Genomic DNA, 18,270 nt, shown 5'->3' with positions numbered 1-18,270 from the left:
CAAATTTTATTATGACTTGAAGGGCTCGTGTAGCTCCAGACGTAAACATGTGGTCGCCATAAAAAAAACCACAGTTTCAGTTCAAGTAACATTTTAGTTGCAACTTAGGCTTATAATTTTTACAAGACTTAGATGTTAATAAATGTATAACATAGTTTAGTTTATATTGACAAAGTTTTACCGCTAATCCTTATGAATCCTCTATTGCTGGATAATTTTATTTTTAGATAACTTTATTTGCATTAGTCAGATTGATGGATAAATGCAAATTTTATTATGACTGGGCGGACTTGCGTAGTTTTAGACGTAAACATGTAGTCACCATAAAAAAAAAATAAATAAATAAATAAATAAAATAAATAAATAAAAACAAAACAGTTTTAGTTCAAGTACATTTTAGTTGCAATTTAGACTTATAATTCTTACAAGACTTAGATGTTAATAAATGTATAGCATAGTTTAGTTTATATTGACGAAGTTTTACCACTAATCCTTATAAATCCACTATTGCTGGATAATTTTATTTTTAGATAACTTTATTTGCATTAGTCAGATTGATGGATGAATGCAAATTTTACTATGACTTGACGGGCATGTGTAGTTTTAGACGTAAACATGTAGTCGCCATAAAAAAAAAAAATAATAATAATAAAATTAAAAATAAATAAATAAAAAAAAAACAGTTTTAGTTCAAGTAACATTTTTGTTGCAATTTTGGCTTATAATTCTTACAAGACTTAAATGTTAATAAATATATAACATAGTTTAGTTTATATTGACAAAGTTTTACTGCTAATCCTTATAATTCCTCTATTGCTGGATAATTTTATTTTTAGATAACTTTATTTGCATTAGTCAATTTGATGGATGAATGCAAATTTTATTATGACTTGAATGGCTCGTGTAGCTCCAGACGTAAACATGTGGTCGCCATAAAAAAACCACAGTTTCAGTTCAAATAACATTTTAGTTGCAATTAAGCTTATAATTCTTACAAGACTTAAATGTTAATAAATGTATAACATAGTTTAGTTTATATTGACAAAGTTTCACCGCTAATCTTTATAACTCCTCTATTGCTGGATAATTTTATTTTTAGATTTTATTTGCATAAGTCGGATTGATGGATGAATGCAAATTTTATTATGACTTGAAGGGCTCGTGTAGCTCCAGACGCAAACATGTGATCGCCATAAAAAAACCACAGTTTCAGTTCAAATAACATTTTAGTTGCAATTAAGTTTATAATTCTTACAAGACTAAAATGTTAATAAATGTATAACATAGTTTAGTTTATTATTGACAAAGTTTCACCGCTAATCTTTATAACTCCTCTATTATGCTGGATAATTTTACTTTTAGATTTTATTTGCATAAGTCGGATTGATGGATGAAGACAAATTTTATTATGACCTAACGGACTTGTGTAGTTTCAGAAGTAAACATGTAGTTGCCATTTAAAAAAAAAACGGTTGCAGTTCAAGTAAGATTTTAGTTACAATTTAGGGTTACAGTATATTTTACAGCTTACGAGTTAATAAATGTATTGCATAGAATAGTTTTTTTGACAAAGTTTTGACGCTAACATTTATAAACTAGAAAGTCGCCCGTCAAAGTATGACGGGCGAAAATTGCTTCTACATTTGCTACGTTGCCTGTTTGGTGATATTCTGATGGTTGAAATTGTAACCCTAACTCCAGTGGATTAACCCTAAACTCCCGTTGGTAGCGTTCATTGTTGACCGTTTTTTCGTTCCTTCATTCGCCTGAAATGACACAGTCTTAGAAGTAAAACAGTTAAGATACCGAATTGAGTTCAGCCTTGTCACAATAAAGCCTTTCCTTGCATGTTAAACATAACCAAAACATATTATCAAATTATCATGCTGTGGCGCGAGTTTCATTGTTGAAACTCGCGAGTTACTCGATCATCGACTATTATTTATATGAGGATTACTCTATGACAGGATAATTATAACTGTTACATAACTTGCATTATTGATGGAAGAATATAGATAACAGATTGATGGAAGAATATAAAATTTATTATGACTTTAAGGGCTCATGTAGCTCCAGGCGTAAACGTGTGACCGGCATCAAAAAAAGTAAGAAAGAAAAAAAAAGTCCCAGTTTGAAATTAAAATGGCATTTAGTTGCAATTAAGTCATTGCTTAAAAGATTCGCGCATTTAAAAATTTAAAAGCTACCCCAGTTCTTTTACCTAAATATTCTAATTAATCTTATCTGTATAAATCCTCTCGATTGCAGGATGATTATATTTAAGATGAGTCATAGAAATGTGAAATTTAATGATTGAATTTAGGCTCTTAATTAGTTTTTTTGACAATGTTTTGCCTCTAATCTTTATAAATTCTCTAACTGCAGGATAATTATAACTGTTATATAACTTTACTTCCATTAATCAGATTGATGGAAGAATGTAAAATTTATTATGACTTTAAGGGCTTATGTAGCTCCAGGCGTATAAACATGTGACCGCCATTTTAAAAAAAAGGCCCAGTTTCAAATCAAAATCACATTTAGTTGCAATTTAAGTCATTGCTTAAAAGATTTACTTATTAAAAAAATCAAAAAATACCCTAGTTCTTTGAACTAAATTTTCTAATTAATCTTATCTGTATAAATCCTCTCGATTTTGCTGGATGATTATATTTAAGAAGTCATAGAAATGTGAAATTTAATGATTGAATTTAGGCTCTTAATTAGTATTTTTGACAAAGTAATCAATGAAACTAAGTTTAATAGTTTTTACTACAACATTATTACTTGAATCAGCTATTGAAATAATGTTGTTCCCAAATGACATTTGTTTATGCCTATTGTATGTGAGTTGGATAGTTAATGTCGCTTATCAAACTGAGTTTTAAATAACTTCCAGCTTCAACTGTAAATTACTGCCCCCAAGTCGGAGCTCGTTGGAGATTCCCCCAAGACGGATAGCCGCATTATGTGATCCAGATACTGCTAAATTTGGCTGGCAGTCTACATTAGTATTTTCGTCTTATTCCCATCCTCAGACGGTAACTCACAGCTTTTATCTCACTTTAGGCGATTAGCAGCACCCACCATGCTTGGGTAATTTAGTTGGGCGCGCCAAATCATTTTTAGTTACCAGTGTGAAGGTAATCTCGGTTTTTATGAAAGGACATCTGTATGCCGTTCTGATGTGGTAATTCTAGACTGATGATACCAAAAGAAGTTGAAATTCCATTTAAGTGTTGCAATCGATCTGTCGGTATATGCTAATAGTTCTGTCTTAGCTCTGACGTGGGGTGGTTACTTGCAGATTATTGACTAAACTTCTATCCTCCTTTTTTTCTGACTAGCTAGCTGCACCTTACTTGTGGAATCTTGTTGAGTGTGCTAAATTAGTTTTAGCTACCAGTATGAAGGTACTCTGAGCTTCGATGAGAGGACATCTTCCTCCAACTCTGTTATAGCTATTCTGGACTGATGATTCCAAATGAAAGTGGAACTCCATATATATGCCGTAATCGTTCTGTGAGTGTATGCTTGTACTTCTGCCTTGGCTACGGCATAAGGTGGTAACCTACAGTATATTACTTAAGCTTTTACAGTTACTTTACGACTTGCGCTGCATCAGCTCCCCCCCCCCCTTCCTAAAAAAACGAAGGTCAAGAAAATACAAAAAAGAGATAGAAGAAAAGAAAGGTAAAAACAGTAACACACACTGTTTCAACATGCGAAAAAAAGCAGACAATTTCGGAACACAATTTCGGTCAACAGTTCCTAAAGGCAATGTCAGTAAATGATGTGATTCGCTAACTGCAAATCACTAAGAACAAAAAAAAAGCCACGGCAAAGTAAAATAAATGAGCAATCTTGATCGCTTAAAAGACCCAGAATCGCATACTGTGAAGAAGAATTAACTAAATTCCAAATATTTTATTTGATTGACAGCTCTTGCAACTATTTTTCATGAAGGTTTCAGTTCAAAGAAAGGGACAAACTAGGAGCGAAAGGCTGGAAATGCCCCCTGTTCATTTTAAACAGTAAAAAAATGTATACTTTGATTGGAATAAAAAAAGGGGAAGGTCACGTGGTGACCACATAAATTTTTTTAAAATTATTATTTGTTGTTCGTACAGTTCAGTTAAAACTGAGAAACAAAAGCAGACGATTTTTATTTTCCATAAAATAGTATCCTTTTTTAGCTTTCCGCACTGATTATAGCCCTCGTGGATAGTGAAATAATTCTAACTGAATCTTCAAATAAGTTTCTTTAGAAAAAGTAATTCAAAATATTTTATCAGCCGTACATATTTCGAGCAAACTTCATCTGGGGCCGTTTTTTACGATTTTCCAATAGTGTCCTGAAGCGGTTTGGTTATTTTCCTCTCATTGGACAGAAGAAAGTTTCCGTACGTAAGGGAAGAAATTGTCGAGCATCAGTGCATCTTCAAAAGACATCAATTTCGGAAAAAGAAAAAATAGAAAATAAAGTTGAAAAAAAAATTTGCTTCCAAATCTTGACTGCAATCCTTAATTGCCAAACCTTGAGTTCGTCAAAAACAAATTTTATTTATATTTTTATTTTAAACTAGTGGTACCCGCACGGCTTCGCCCGTAGTAGGAAATTAAAAGGTCATTTGGTTCGCATGTATGTTTACAAATAATGGATGATGAATTTCTCGCCAATTGGCTTTGTTCATTCGCTCTTCCCATATTACGGTTCCACGTCATGATAATTTCGTAATTTACTCGTCCATCTTCTGCTAATTTTGGTCAGGAAAATGTTCTTAAAATTGAAATAGAAAAAGAACAAAATCAAATTTTTGAAAAATTGCTTCGAGATGCCTCCCCCCATGCTACAAACTAACTTTGTACCAAATTTCATGAAATCGGCCTAACGGTCTATATACGTCACAGAGATCTAGACAGAGAGAATTTCAGCTTTATTATTAGTGGAGATATTTATTAAATATTAACTGTATTTTTCTCTCTTGCATGAAAGTCGCACTCAAACGCAATTATCAAAGAAATTGAAATGCAAAATTTATACAATCCTTGCTGTTACTTTCAAGAAGTTGGATTTCGAACGTATACAATTTTCCCAGAAAAACCATTTAAAACTTACTCACATAGGAAAGAAACACCACGCACAACTTTGACTGACACCGTTTTGTAATCAGGGATGCCTTCCCCCTCCCGGCCCAAAAGCAAGGGCGCAACCCCCCCCCCCCTCTAAAAAAAAGAAAAATACCCCTTAAAACAACCCCCTTATAAAATTTCAATTGCGCAGCCTGCACTCTGATGCTCCCCCCCCCCTCCCCCCAGGTGGGCACCCCTGTAAAATAACTAATCAAATATTTACTTAGCAAAGTATAAAAAAAACCTTCATGCTTCATAATGCCGCCACAAAAACCAAACATTGGTTCCCCATTAGCATATTACTACTGCCATCTGTGAGCAAATGAACAAACTAGGTAACTAATTGCTAGTGTGTTTGTACCAGTACTATTATATTTCAAAATGTAATATCACTGTTAGGTTTTTCTAAACAATTGAATCTAAATTTTACAAATGGAAACCAAAGAAATAACAGTGGGCTAAGGTCTGAGATTAACCGTAGAGGATATATTATGCTAGTTAATATTTAGCATTTAACTGCCAGGTAGTTTTATGCTCTACTGAGTATACATATTTTGAAATTGGCTAAGTGTCCGTTGAAGCGTTGAAGTCCAAATAGCTTCTTGTAGTCCTGTAAGAGTCTCTCCAAAATTTGTGAAGAGAGACCATAATGAAAAATAGGCTGATGGTGTGTATCACATTACTTCCCTTTACGCCATTCTGATGATAATGCCTTAGAGTAAACAAAGAAACACATCAAATATTTTTGCCCCAAGTTTGTTGTGAACTGAAGCAAAAAAAAAAAAAACGTTTTAAACAGATTAATTTTCCCGATATTGGACATTTTAATGTGATTCAATGGTTAACTCTCTAAGTATCGCCAATAGTGGCCAAATGGAAAGAAAAGGGCCAAATTTAGCGCCCAGTGGGCAGAAAAACTTCGCAACCTAAAGCTTGGCGATGTGTCGCCAAGTGTTTGCCAAATTATGACACCACTTGAGTTTGCATTGATATTAACAATGACTCCTCCCCCCCCCCAAAAAAAAGGTGTAAAAGACCCCCTTGGGAACATCTGAATGCAACCAAAAGGGGAGGTGCGCAACTAGATCCCACTAGGAGTCTACGTACCAAATTTCAACTTTCTAGGACATACCGTTTTTGAGTTATGCGAGATACATATGTACATATGCACATACATACGTACATACAGACGCCACGAGAAAACTCGTTGTAATTAATTCAGGGATCGTCGAAATGCAAATTTCGGGTGTCTATACGTTCTTAGGCATATATCCCCGTGTGGTCGGGTTGAAAAAAAAACTCAATATTCATTCGGGGACGAGCAAAATGGAAATTAAAGCCTATTTTTCTGTCAAATTTTTTTTTCGAATACATTGCTTCCTTTACTTCGCAAAAGGAAGTAATTAAAACGGTTCTTGGAGAGATTCTGTAAGAGGAGTAGGTACCATAAAACACCTTCGGATAAAATATCTGAATGTACAAACCAGCAATAGAGATGATCCAATCGGCGATCTCGACAAATATTCCAGCAAAGTATTCTAAATATAATAGCTAAAGTCAGGGTGCTTCCAGGGGAGACATGACGTCTTTTCGGAGAGTCCTTTTTTTTCGGCAGGGGGGGGGGGTAACTCTAGTGCAGGGGAGGGCACCCCTAGCAAAAGTGCCTGCATATTAAGACCTGCAATAGCGATCAGCAGTTGACTATTTCGATAAATAAATATTCTACGATTTCTTCTAAAGATACAGTCCATGTCAATCCAGCCAAGGGATAACCCTTACAGTCGTAAAAGTTTTTGACTTTAACGTATCACACCCCTGCAACGGATGTGACACAACTAGGGATTGCAATACCGGATCATAGTCGCAATAGGGGAGAATGGGGATACTTGATCCCTGGGGATATATAATCCCACAGCCAAAAATGTACCAAAATCATTATGTAAAGATTTGAAACCTGACAATTATATTAAAGTTGTACTTCTACATGAAAACTGGCAAACACTTTTTTTTTTTCAGCCATTTTGTTCTAGCTCAAGAAATGATTGTCTGAATGTGTCAAGGGAAACTTTTTTTTAGGAAAGCATTCTGAAGTTTACATTATCCGTTATATACAACTAAAAAAAATACCGAAGTGTAATGTTAAGGTATAGTCAGTCTTTAATAATTGAGACACATTTTTAGTATATTGCCACTGATTATTAATAATAGAACAAGTATGTTTGTAAAAATCACATATTAGGGATACTTGATCCCTTCGTTTAGTTTAGCGGGATGCATGATCCCAGGGATCAAGTATCGATACGACAATATAAACACTATGAAAATAATGAAACTGTTTTTTACTTTGTTAACATTAACTTTAAACATTCAAAACCATGTTAACATAATAAAATTTATCATAGTATGAGTGATAGATTTAAACAATCACTGCAGTAAATATGCTAAACAATTAAAATATCTGTTCGCACTTGTAACTCTCATAACGCCTAAGAGATCTAAACATAAACTAACTATTATGATATATTATATTCTGATCAGCCAAATGAGCTTGAATAAGTTGAAATAGATGTCAAATCCTTGTTTGAATGTAAAAAAAAATGATTTTGCTACAGTTAGATTTACAACAAAAAAGTGAGTTGCATATTATATAAAACCATTAGTGGATAGAATGCAAAGTTGGATTTCTAAAGTTTGAAATAAGTTTTCTAAAGCGTAAAGGTAATACGCTCAATCAATCTATTTTTCCTTAAAAATTGACAAAAGTGTAGTAAATGAGAACGAATGGGTTAACATGGATAAGTTGTACACATCCAGTTGGGTTGAGCGGAACTTTAAGAACTACTACGAACGAATTGTTTGCATTTGACTTTTCAAGTTTTGAAAACATATACAAGGTTTTCTTTTCTTTTTTATCAGTATACTAATTCGTGAATTTTTCTTCCCTCTTTTTAAAAATTAATTCAATTGATAAAACTATAAATTTTATTATTGCAAGACAAGAAGTAAATAAGTTGATTTTTGTACTCGTCATGCTATTTTTTTTTTATTTGTTGAAATTTTAGCTTCATTACAATACTTTAAAAAATTGTCTAAGGCCACTATATAAGGGAAGCTGACTTATCCGACATTTTGGTTCCAAAGATGCAGGGGCACAAAATTAGTTTTTGTAAAAGGGTCTCGTTGCAGAAAACTGGTGCCCAAGCTTTAGCTGAGTTGTCTGATTCATTTTTTGATTATTTTATTCTACAAATAAAGAAGATTAATTAATACAAATTACAAACAAATAAGTTGTGAAGATGAGGTTCATTGCAGGAAACAGTTCCCGATACATTTTTGTTGAATTTGTGTAGGAAGTTAACTTTGTAGATTTACCTTAAGTGACATTTTACTCAATTTATCGTCAATTGTTTTACGACATAGCAACCAACAAATAATATAACGTATTTATAAATACTAGAAACAGGGTTGGATCCGAAGCTGTCTTGGAACCAAAATGTCGGATAAGTCGGCCTTTCTTATTGTAGGGGCTCTAATCAGATCACCACCATAAACTGTAACAGCTTCGAGATGCATGAATGCGGACCTCTCGCTGTTGTGGAAGTTATTTTTAAGTAACAGTTAAAAGATTAACTAGGCGCAGTTACTAAGTATATATCTCCTTCAGATCAATTACGGCCGTTCAGATTGACTATAAGCTTCCAATGGCAGCGAAATATTAGTCTTTGGATTCCGTCGATTTGAAGGAATTGCAGACAAGAACAATGATTGATATTTATTTGCCATTCCGTGTTAGTTTCTTGGCTTTACTTGCAGTGATGCTTCAGGGGTCTCTCTGATAAATCAGGAAGGTGTCAAGCTATTATTTTAAATCAACCTTAGCTCTCTCTGAGGGCTCCTGGTTTGTTCCACATACATGACTGGATTTTACCGTCAAGATTTCTGAATTCTTCACAAAGATTCCAGCATAATTTTAGAAAGGATACTGACTTTTAGCGGACAACGCTTCTATTTTTTACATGATTTATTACTGGCAGGAATGGGCACGTTTGCTGCCCATTTTTTCTCTAAAACGTTTCTAAATTGTTTTTGCAGTGAATAAGGCAATGTTCTAAGCAAAGGACATGTAATAAGTAAATCGGAGGCTGAGGTTCAGACTGTTTCGTTTATAGAAGAACGATTTTAGTCTGAATTTTTTATTAGACAACCAGAAAGTCGCCCGTCAAGGTATCACGGGTGAAAATTCCTTCTGCATTTGAACGAAGCCATTGCCTGTTTGGAAATATTTTGATAGTTGAAATTGTTAAGTTGCCGGATCGAGTTCAACCTTGTCATAATAAAGCTTTTCCCTGCATGTTAAACATAACCAAAACATATTATCAAATTATCATGCCGTGACGCGGGTTTCACTGTTGAAACACGCGGGTTACTCGATCTTCGGCTATTATTTATTCTGTGAACAAGTGCTACATGAATACAATTAATACATAGTGACAGAATAAAATTTATTGCAACGTTAAACTGGCTCATATTTTTAGCCCCCCCCCCCTCCCCCCCCCCCCCGGGAGATCATTGCGATAGGCCAAAAAAATTCATTGTTCCGCAAATATTGTCTGACGATTCGGCTAAATTTGCCGATATCATCATTCCAAAATTTGGAGTTTCATTCTGCAAAACTATCACCATTTTGCAAAATTTTGACTTCTACTCGGCGAAATTTGGAGTTCCATTCGGCGAAATTCGGGGTTCTATTGGACAAAATTATGATTATTTGGCAAAATTTGGAGTTCCATTCGGCAAAATCATAATCAAAATCGAAAAATTTAGATCTCCCCCCCCCCTTTAAGTTTAGGCCACCCCTGCATAATTTACACAAACGAAAAATATTCACCAAGGAAAGCAGCACCAGAGGATTGTTTCGGCACCAACTCAGCCCTGATACATTCTATGTATGTCTAAAAAATGTTGTTTCACGTTCGCCATTTAATTGTTATTTTCGTTTCTTTCAGATCAACTATCTCAGCGGACAAGTTGCCAGATGACGTCACACATCCATGACAGACATGTCATGTAAGCACGCTCGTTATTGGCTGTCGATTTCGACGTCTAGCCGTGACTGTTTCCGTGACCGTCGCGTCATGAGAAACGCGGGCAACCAATCACAATCACTCGAAGGATATGAAATCCAATTTGAACGAGGACGAACTCAACATGAAGGTATGGATCAAAACTTTCACTCTTTTTGGCACTTCTCAATTTTTCTCTTCTCCGATTGGCTTGGCTAGTTTTTTGTGAGAAATCTTTCGTAAAGAATGCTACTTAGATAGCTATTATCATTTGTTATTTGAGCTACCCAAGGCGCCCAGTTTGTCTCTCTTTTCCCCAAAATGTAGGATTGCCAGATTTTTGAAATATTAAACCAGGTCACTAGAATGCCCCCCCCCCCACTGTCGTGGTTATTTAAAGGGGTAAAAACCCTTTGTTGGGGGAACCCCGATGGCAGGGGCGCGCATCCCCCTCCTCATTTTTCTCAACCTTTCTTTCCCTTTATTATTTTTTAACTTTCTTTTTTTTATTTAATTTTTTTAATATTTTTTATTTTATTTATTTATTTTTTTATCATAACAATGATTATTATTACTTTATTAGAAAAAGCCCTATGCTACGCCAATGACACATACACATACAAACTAAATAAATAAGTAAAATACAATATTAACAGAATAAAACAAATAAATAAATTTAAATTAAAAATAAATCAATAAAGAAATTTATATAAATAAATAGATCTAAAAATCCACCCCCCCCCCCCAAAAAAAAATAATGGTGTAACTTGCGCATTCATCCCACCCCTGTGGGAACCCATGCCCGATGGAATGTTACGGAAGGTCACTGGGACTCTTTAAAAATTTCCATATTAGACTAATTTTGTCTGATGATTTGGCAAAATTTGGAGTTCCATTCAACGAATTGAGAACTTTCGTTCTCACTGTTCCAAAACGTCACAGATTATTTCCGAGGAACGTTTCGGGATTTCACAGGTTTTCATCTACCGGTTGTGGCGCGGAAACTTCCTTTTTTGAAAATGAAATAAAATTTTTTTTTACAAACCTAAAAATTTATTATTATCTTTTTGATGTCACAGATAATGGGAGACAATGCTTTACGCTGTCTTGAAAAAGATATCTTGTAATTGTTGCCCTCCATTCAGTCGCACTCGGTAGTTTCGGTCAACTCTTTACTGTAAAAAAAATCCGGAACATTATTGAATATTCCCGTGTAGTGTTTCGGGATTTCTATTGTTTTTATCCACTTCTTGAAAATATCTAGTATCATTGTCAAAAAGTTTCTTGAATTGCTACAAGATTAACAGAGAGCATTTATGAAGTGTGTTGGCTTTAGTTTGACTACGGATCTTCCAGGCTGGTTAAGCTCCCAAAAGGAGCTAATAATTCTTTGAACTACGTAACTTTACTAGAATTGCAACCAAGTGAGATGCTTGATACTTAATTGCAATTCTGGCTAAGCTTTAGTCATGTTTGCAATACTGCTTTTGGAGCTGCTATATTATCCCTACCTAGGAATACTCTGAAGTTCCAGAGACACCACTGGCTTTACACAGGAAGATTTCATAATAATTTCAGGAAGGTAACTGAATTTTAGCTGAAAACGTTCCTGGTTTCTGCGAGATATGTTACTGGCAGAAATAGGGTATATCAGCTGCCCATTATTTTCCAGGAACGTTTCTAAATCGTTTTTACAGTGTTAGGAGCATTTTGACCGTCATATTGGCAGTTTCGGCTCGGATATGGATCATCAGGTCCTCCAGGGTTCGTGGACGATCATTATAAACCCGCGACTTCAGATAACGCCACAGGAAATGGTCACAGTGAGCTAAATCAGGCGAGAGTGCAGGCCTGTTTAAGTTCCCATTCCGAGCGAGCGGCTGTTAGGAAACTACGTCTTCACGGAAGAAAAAAAAAAGCGCGATGCTCTCTTGACTAGAGCCCCTTGAAAGAGACAGGCTGACTCGTCCAACATTTTGGTTCCAAGACGGAATTGTGTTCAACCTCGTTTCTAGAATTTATAAATTCGTTATAATATTCGCTGGTTGCTATGTCGTAAAATAATTGATGATAAGTTGAGTAAAATGTGAATTAAGGCGAATCTAGAAAGATAACTTAGTTTACAAATTCAACAAAAATGTTTCGGGAAATGTTTACCGTAATAAACCTCAATTTTTACTCCTTATTTGTTTTTATTTTGTGATAATTACATCTTCTTCATTTACAGAATAAAATGATCAACCATCAATTAGGGAACGCATCTGAAGCATGAACACCAGTTTTCTGCAACGAGACTTTTACACAAATATTAATTTTGTCTCCTTTACAATTTTGGAACCAAAATGTCAGATAAGTCAGCTCCCTTTCTATAGAAGCCATAGTCTCGCCCAAACCACGATGGCAACTGAAAGCATGATGCAACCGTACTTTCGGATCTTTCCGTTGAGCCTCTCTCCCCCATTCGGTGATACTCCACACTTTTTCCGCCCCAAATTCATAGACGGAAGTTCCCGCGCCCCGCCCCGTATATCCTAGTAAAATCAAGTATTTTTGCAAACAAGTTTCCTGAATTGTTACAAGTTACACGGATCCAGACTTTCCACAAATGCGAAAAATAATTTTTGCTACCAGTTTAAAGATTGATTGAGCAGTTATTCAATAACGTTTCTTTTAAACTAAGTTCCCAGTGCGAACAAATAAGTCACTGAATAGCTGCAGTTTTGGTCAAGGTTGCATTGATGCATCTGGAGCTTTTCGTAAATAAAGAAGGTTCAAACTAATCACATTAAACCAACTCAATTTTTCTTGAAGGTTCCCGAAGCGTGACTGGTTTTAACAGAGGAGATTTCCAATTTCTTCAGAAAGTTTCAATGATGGTTTCAGAAAGGTTCGTGTTTTTTGCAAGATACGTTACTGGCAGAAATTGGGCACACCAGCTGCAAATTTTTTCCGTGAACGTTTCTGAATCGTTTTTACAGTGCTCCCAAAAATTTAAGAAAGGGATGTTCTTGCACCCTTGGATAGTTTTTAGAGGGTAGTTCATTTTTAATGCTATGAAAAAATTGAAACTAATTATGAACTTAAACCGTGAGTAATAATAAATGACACAAGCGGATAAATTTAAACATTTTATTTTTTATTTGTTTATGTTTATAAGCTACTTTAGTAAAAAGAAACACTTTGATTGAAGAATACTTACATGTACTTTTCATTGGCTTGGACTTTTTCTAGAAAGTTTTTTTTTTTCGGGTTATATCTTGTCGTAAAATCCTTCACAATCTAATCTGAAAGTAATGTTACAGGTCAATGTTACAAATGACAAAGTAATTATCGTAAATAATTCTTCACGATAAATTGAGGCAGTGAGAAGCAAAGGGATGTAAGTGGACATTTTCAAGTTTGGTGCAAAACCAGTTAAAAGATAACATCCTAGGTAGGCTTTCATTGAATTTATTTTTCTAAACCATGCAGTATAGCAGCAACTACCAGGGCTACTAGTAGCTCTGGTAGAAAGATCTCTTGCCCCAAGAAAGAGGAGAGGTTCACCTACCATGTGTACTGGTTATCTCCAATTTTTCAACTTTGCCTCTTACATCGCTTTGCTTCTCACTGCCTAAATTATTTTCAAACTTTTTTTTTTCATTTTTTTTAGTTGACAGTTTATGGGTTTATGGTTTAGCTTTTATTTTTTAACTACATAATGGTATTACTAAAATTTGTTGGTGCTCTCAGCTTCAAGGAGATGTCATCTGCCTCCAACTCAGTTATTCCCTATTCCAGACTAATGAGTCCATAACGAGGACGAATCTGCTGTCTCTGGATGTCACAACAGGCCTGTTGGTTATTGCATGTAGTTCTGTCTTAGCCCTGGCTTAATGGCAACCTACTGATAGTTTGTTTTTACAGTTGTTTCTCTTTCCGTGTTCACTAGGGTGGTTCAAAAAAACTTTTTTTTCAGCTAGATTCCAGGACAAACCTCAATTTTTTTGAGACTTACTAATAGTATTATGCTGTAAAAGTTTTAACTTCTTACTCAAATTTTAAGAGGGTGCTCAATGACCCCTCAATTTAACATTAGGCGTAGCATAGAAAATGCCACAAATTTCGAAACATTTGAATTCTCTTGCTATTTTTTTGTAAATAATTATTTTATTGCAATGTATATGTATATAACTAGTGTATATTATAATGTGTAGCATTGTTTTTTCAGTTCAATGTATTTTTTTATCCCCCTCCCCCATACTTTTGAAGTTAGGGGGCGGGGGTTGAACACCCTCTCTCAGTTAAAATAGGAAGCTAAAATTTTTCCTATTACTACCAAGAAGTCTAAAAATATTGATGGGTGTCCTGTTATCTAAGAGAAACTTTTTTTTACATGTATTTTTGAACCACCCAAGTGTTCACTCTCTCCTACCCCTTCGTGTCTGCTACCCTAGTCAATTTTTTCTCTCTTTACCTCTTTTTTTACATCTTTTTTCCTTTGTTTTAAAAAGGCAAGATCATTACTCTTGTCTAGTGGTCTGAGAAATCTGACTGAGATGGTGAGGTCCCGGGTTCGAATCCCGGTTCGGGCATGGATGTATTTTCTCTCTCCTGTCCCTGTCTTTTCTTTGTGTGAATGTGTTGTTATGCTGTGAATGGTTGCCTATTCTATAAACGAGTCCTTGTGGCATGTGTGTATTGTCGAAGTCGGACTTCAGACCAAATTACGGTACAGTTGGAAAAGTGAAGCAGCGCATCCCAAATGCTAGTCTGACTAGCCCATGACAGCAACAACAACAAGAAATAAAAAATAAGAAATGAAAGAGGATCGAGAATTTTTTTTTTCAGTGGGGAGGGAATTTGCTCCATTGAACTTGGGGAAGGAGGGAGGATGGGCACCAAATTACTGTACTGTTGGGAAAGTGAAGCAGCGCACCCCGAATTGCCATCCTACCAGGTACAAGACAACAACAACATTACGAAGGGAAAATTCAAACGAATGAATATTTTTCAAAGACTCATTTTAAAATGGGAATGCTCAGTGTGTAGAAGCGTTTCCTGATCCTACGCCCAAGGGCGGATCCACGCCTTGGTTTTTGAAGGGTTTCATTGTCGGCAGGTGGTTAGGGGGGCAAAGTGCAATTTTATAGCTAAAACAAAAAGCCTGGGCGGAAATTGTTTAAGATAAAAGTCCTCAAAATTCGGCTTTAGGCAATATTTGGTTACTTAAGGGGTCACGCCCCACCTCTTCTCAGGATCCGGTACTGGGTACGCCTACAGTTGCTATATATAGGCTTGCCAGATTTCTGAAGTGTTCAACCAGGATGCCCCTCCTCCCAGCTTCACGCGTATTTAAAAGAGTACACATCCATGACTGGGTTTTTAATTATTTTACAGGGCAGTTTTCATTCTCAATGCTATGAGTAAATTATTAGTACTAATTATGAAGCTAAAACAAGGACAATAAGAAATGACGTAAGCAAATAATTTAAAAATTTTACTTCTTACATGTTAATATTTACAATTTATTCTATTAAAAAGAAACACTTTGAGACAGGAATAAAAAATTGAACAATTGTTACCTATACTTTTCATTGGCAAGTACTCTTTTTACAATGTCTTTTTTGGTTTTGATCTTGCTGCAAAAATCCTCAAAAATTAATCCGATATTAGTTTTTGAAGTCAATGTTACATAAGACAAAGTAATTATCCTAGATAATCCATCCCAATTTATTATTTTTTGACTCTTTTGGTCATTTGTAATCAAATTTATCCTTTCTCGGGACACGAAGTAAACTGGCCGGGACACCAGGGTTTTTTCTGAAAACCGGAACTGTCCCGGTCAAACCGGAACGTTTGGCAAGCCTAGCTATATAGATACATAGGCAGATGCATCGACTTAGTTTAGCCATTTTTGATCGGATTTTTCTTTGTTGGGCTGCTAGGGTTACCACAGCAAAGTTTTTCGGTTTCGCCTAATATGCCGAAATTAATATTTTATTATAATAAACAATTTACGTGCAGCTAAGAATCGTTCGCAGTGAACAATCACCAAACGCGATAACTCGCCAGAAACGACAACCACTCAAACACGCGCTCCGATCCAAAATGGCTGATCTTAAGCTAATGCGCCGGCTCGTATATATAAGGGCTTTAGGTACGCCACTAAGTGGATTCGTCATTTGAGTTTTAGCGACGAAAGATTTGACTATCAAAAACCGGAACAGCACCCTCATTGATTAGCTTCAGTTCTTTTCGATTTCTGTTACAAAATATAAGAGAGGGCTCTCCAATTATCCTGTAATTTTAAGAATAGCATAAATCGACTAAATTTCAACGGTACTGGTGTATGTTTTTTTTTTTTTTTTTGATCAATCAAGAAAATTGCTTATTGATCTCACTTCAACCTCGGACAAGGCGAGGAGGAACTATTTTTTTTTTTTTTTTTTGATTGATAAGGCTTGTGGCCTCATATCCAGCCAGTCACAGACCCTTTTCTCTTAATATCTACTCCAATATTAATCACACAACATTGACTTTTACGCAATATAGGTTTAACTTCATTTTTTGACAAAAAGAAATTTCAGTTCCGTCAGGAACTCAATTATTTTGAAATATTAATCAATTGATTTTGACACAAGAAAATACGCCACATTTCTGCGCCATTATAGTAAAAAAGTAAAATTTTGTCTTAAAAATCGTTTCACTATAAAATCATGCAAAAATTATGATGACCCAAAAAAATTTACAAAATTTGAATTAGCAGGGCATCCAAGTTTCAATAGAACGTCTCAATTTTTCTGTATTTTTTTTTTTTTAAGTGAAATTGCACACGTATAACATAAGCACCGTTTAAATTAAAACTTATATTTGTGGGTAATCCAGAAAGTAAAGGACGATTGCGCATTGTGCGCTGCGCAGACCCCCAACACTGCGATTGTAGCAGGTAACTTATTTCTTTTCTTCAGTGTTAACTGAATCTCATTGCTGTGTGGTTACGTCAATGGTTTTTATAGCTATTTGAAATGGCGTCGCCGATTGAAAGTATCCTGTTGAATGGGAAATACGAAGGGTGACTCGTTTCGTGTACGGCCATTATCTAAGGGAAGCTGACCTATCCGGCACTTTGGTTCCAAAATCGTAAGGAAACAAAACTAATATTTGTGTAAACGTCTCGTTGCAGAAAACTAATGTCCATGCTTCAGATGTGTTCCCTAATTGATGTTTAATTATTTTATTCTGTAAATAAAGAAGATTTAATTAATATAAATTTAAAACAAATAAGGTTTGAAAATGAGGGGCATCACAGTAAACATTTCCCGATACATTTTTGTTGAATTTGTGAACCAAGTTATCTTTCTAGATTTTTACCTTAAGTAACATTTTACTCAACCTATCAGCAATTATTTTACGCTATAGCAACCAGCATATATAATATTGTAATTTTCACACCTTATTGTTTTTAATTTATATTAATTAAATATTCTTCATTTACAGAATAAAATAATCAAAAATCAATTAGGCAACACATCTAAAGCGTGGCCACCAGTTTTCTGCAACAGGCGTTTGTACAAATACTAATTTTGTCACTTGACGAATTTGGAATCAAAATGACGGACGAGTCAGCTCCCCTTATACAGGGTAAGGCTCCTATATAAGGGGAGCTGACTTATCCGACATTTTGGTTCCAAAATTATCGGGCGAAAAAAATAAACATTTGTACAAAAGCCTCATTGCAGAAAACTGGTGTCCAAACTTTAGGTGTGTTGCCCGATTGATGTTTGATTATTTTATTCTGTGGATGAATACAATTTAATTAATACAAATTAAAAACAAATAAGGTATGAAAATGAGGTTTATTACCGTAAACATTTCCCGATACATTTTAGCTGAATTTGTAAACGAAGTTATCTTTTAAAATTTACCTAAAGTGACATTTTACTCAACTTATCATCAATTATTTTACGACTTAGCAACCAGCGAATATTATGACGTATTTATAAATACTAGAAACGAGGTTGGATCCAATTCTGTCTTGGAACCAAAATGTCGGATAAGTCAGCCTGTCTTTTTCAAGGGGCTCTAATACAGG

The 18,270-nt window shown here is 35.0% G+C and overlaps 1 protein-coding gene across 4 annotated transcripts in view; it reads left to right on the top strand.

The window, feature by feature from the left end:
• Positions 1-18,270, top strand: part of LOC129227718 (adenylate cyclase type 3-like) — a 327,000-nt gene that overhangs the window by 56,265 nt on the left and 252,465 nt on the right. For all 4 annotated transcript variants that reach the window (XM_054862320.1, XM_054862321.1, XM_054862322.1 and 1 more), the window contains exon 2: positions 10,140-10,347. In XM_054862320.1, the coding sequence (XP_054718295.1) occupies positions 10,309-10,347 (39 nt within the window). In that variant the 5' untranslated portion in view covers positions 10,140-10,308. The remainder of the gene's footprint in view (positions 1-10,139; positions 10,348-18,270) is intronic.

This window comes from Uloborus diversus, chromosome 8 (assembly GCF_026930045.1).
Source record: "Uloborus diversus isolate 005 chromosome 8, Udiv.v.3.1, whole genome shotgun sequence".
Classification (NCBI taxonomy): Eukaryota; Metazoa; Arthropoda; class Arachnida; order Araneae; family Uloboridae; genus Uloborus; species Uloborus diversus.
This window is presented reverse-complemented; position numbering and strand designations above follow the sequence as displayed.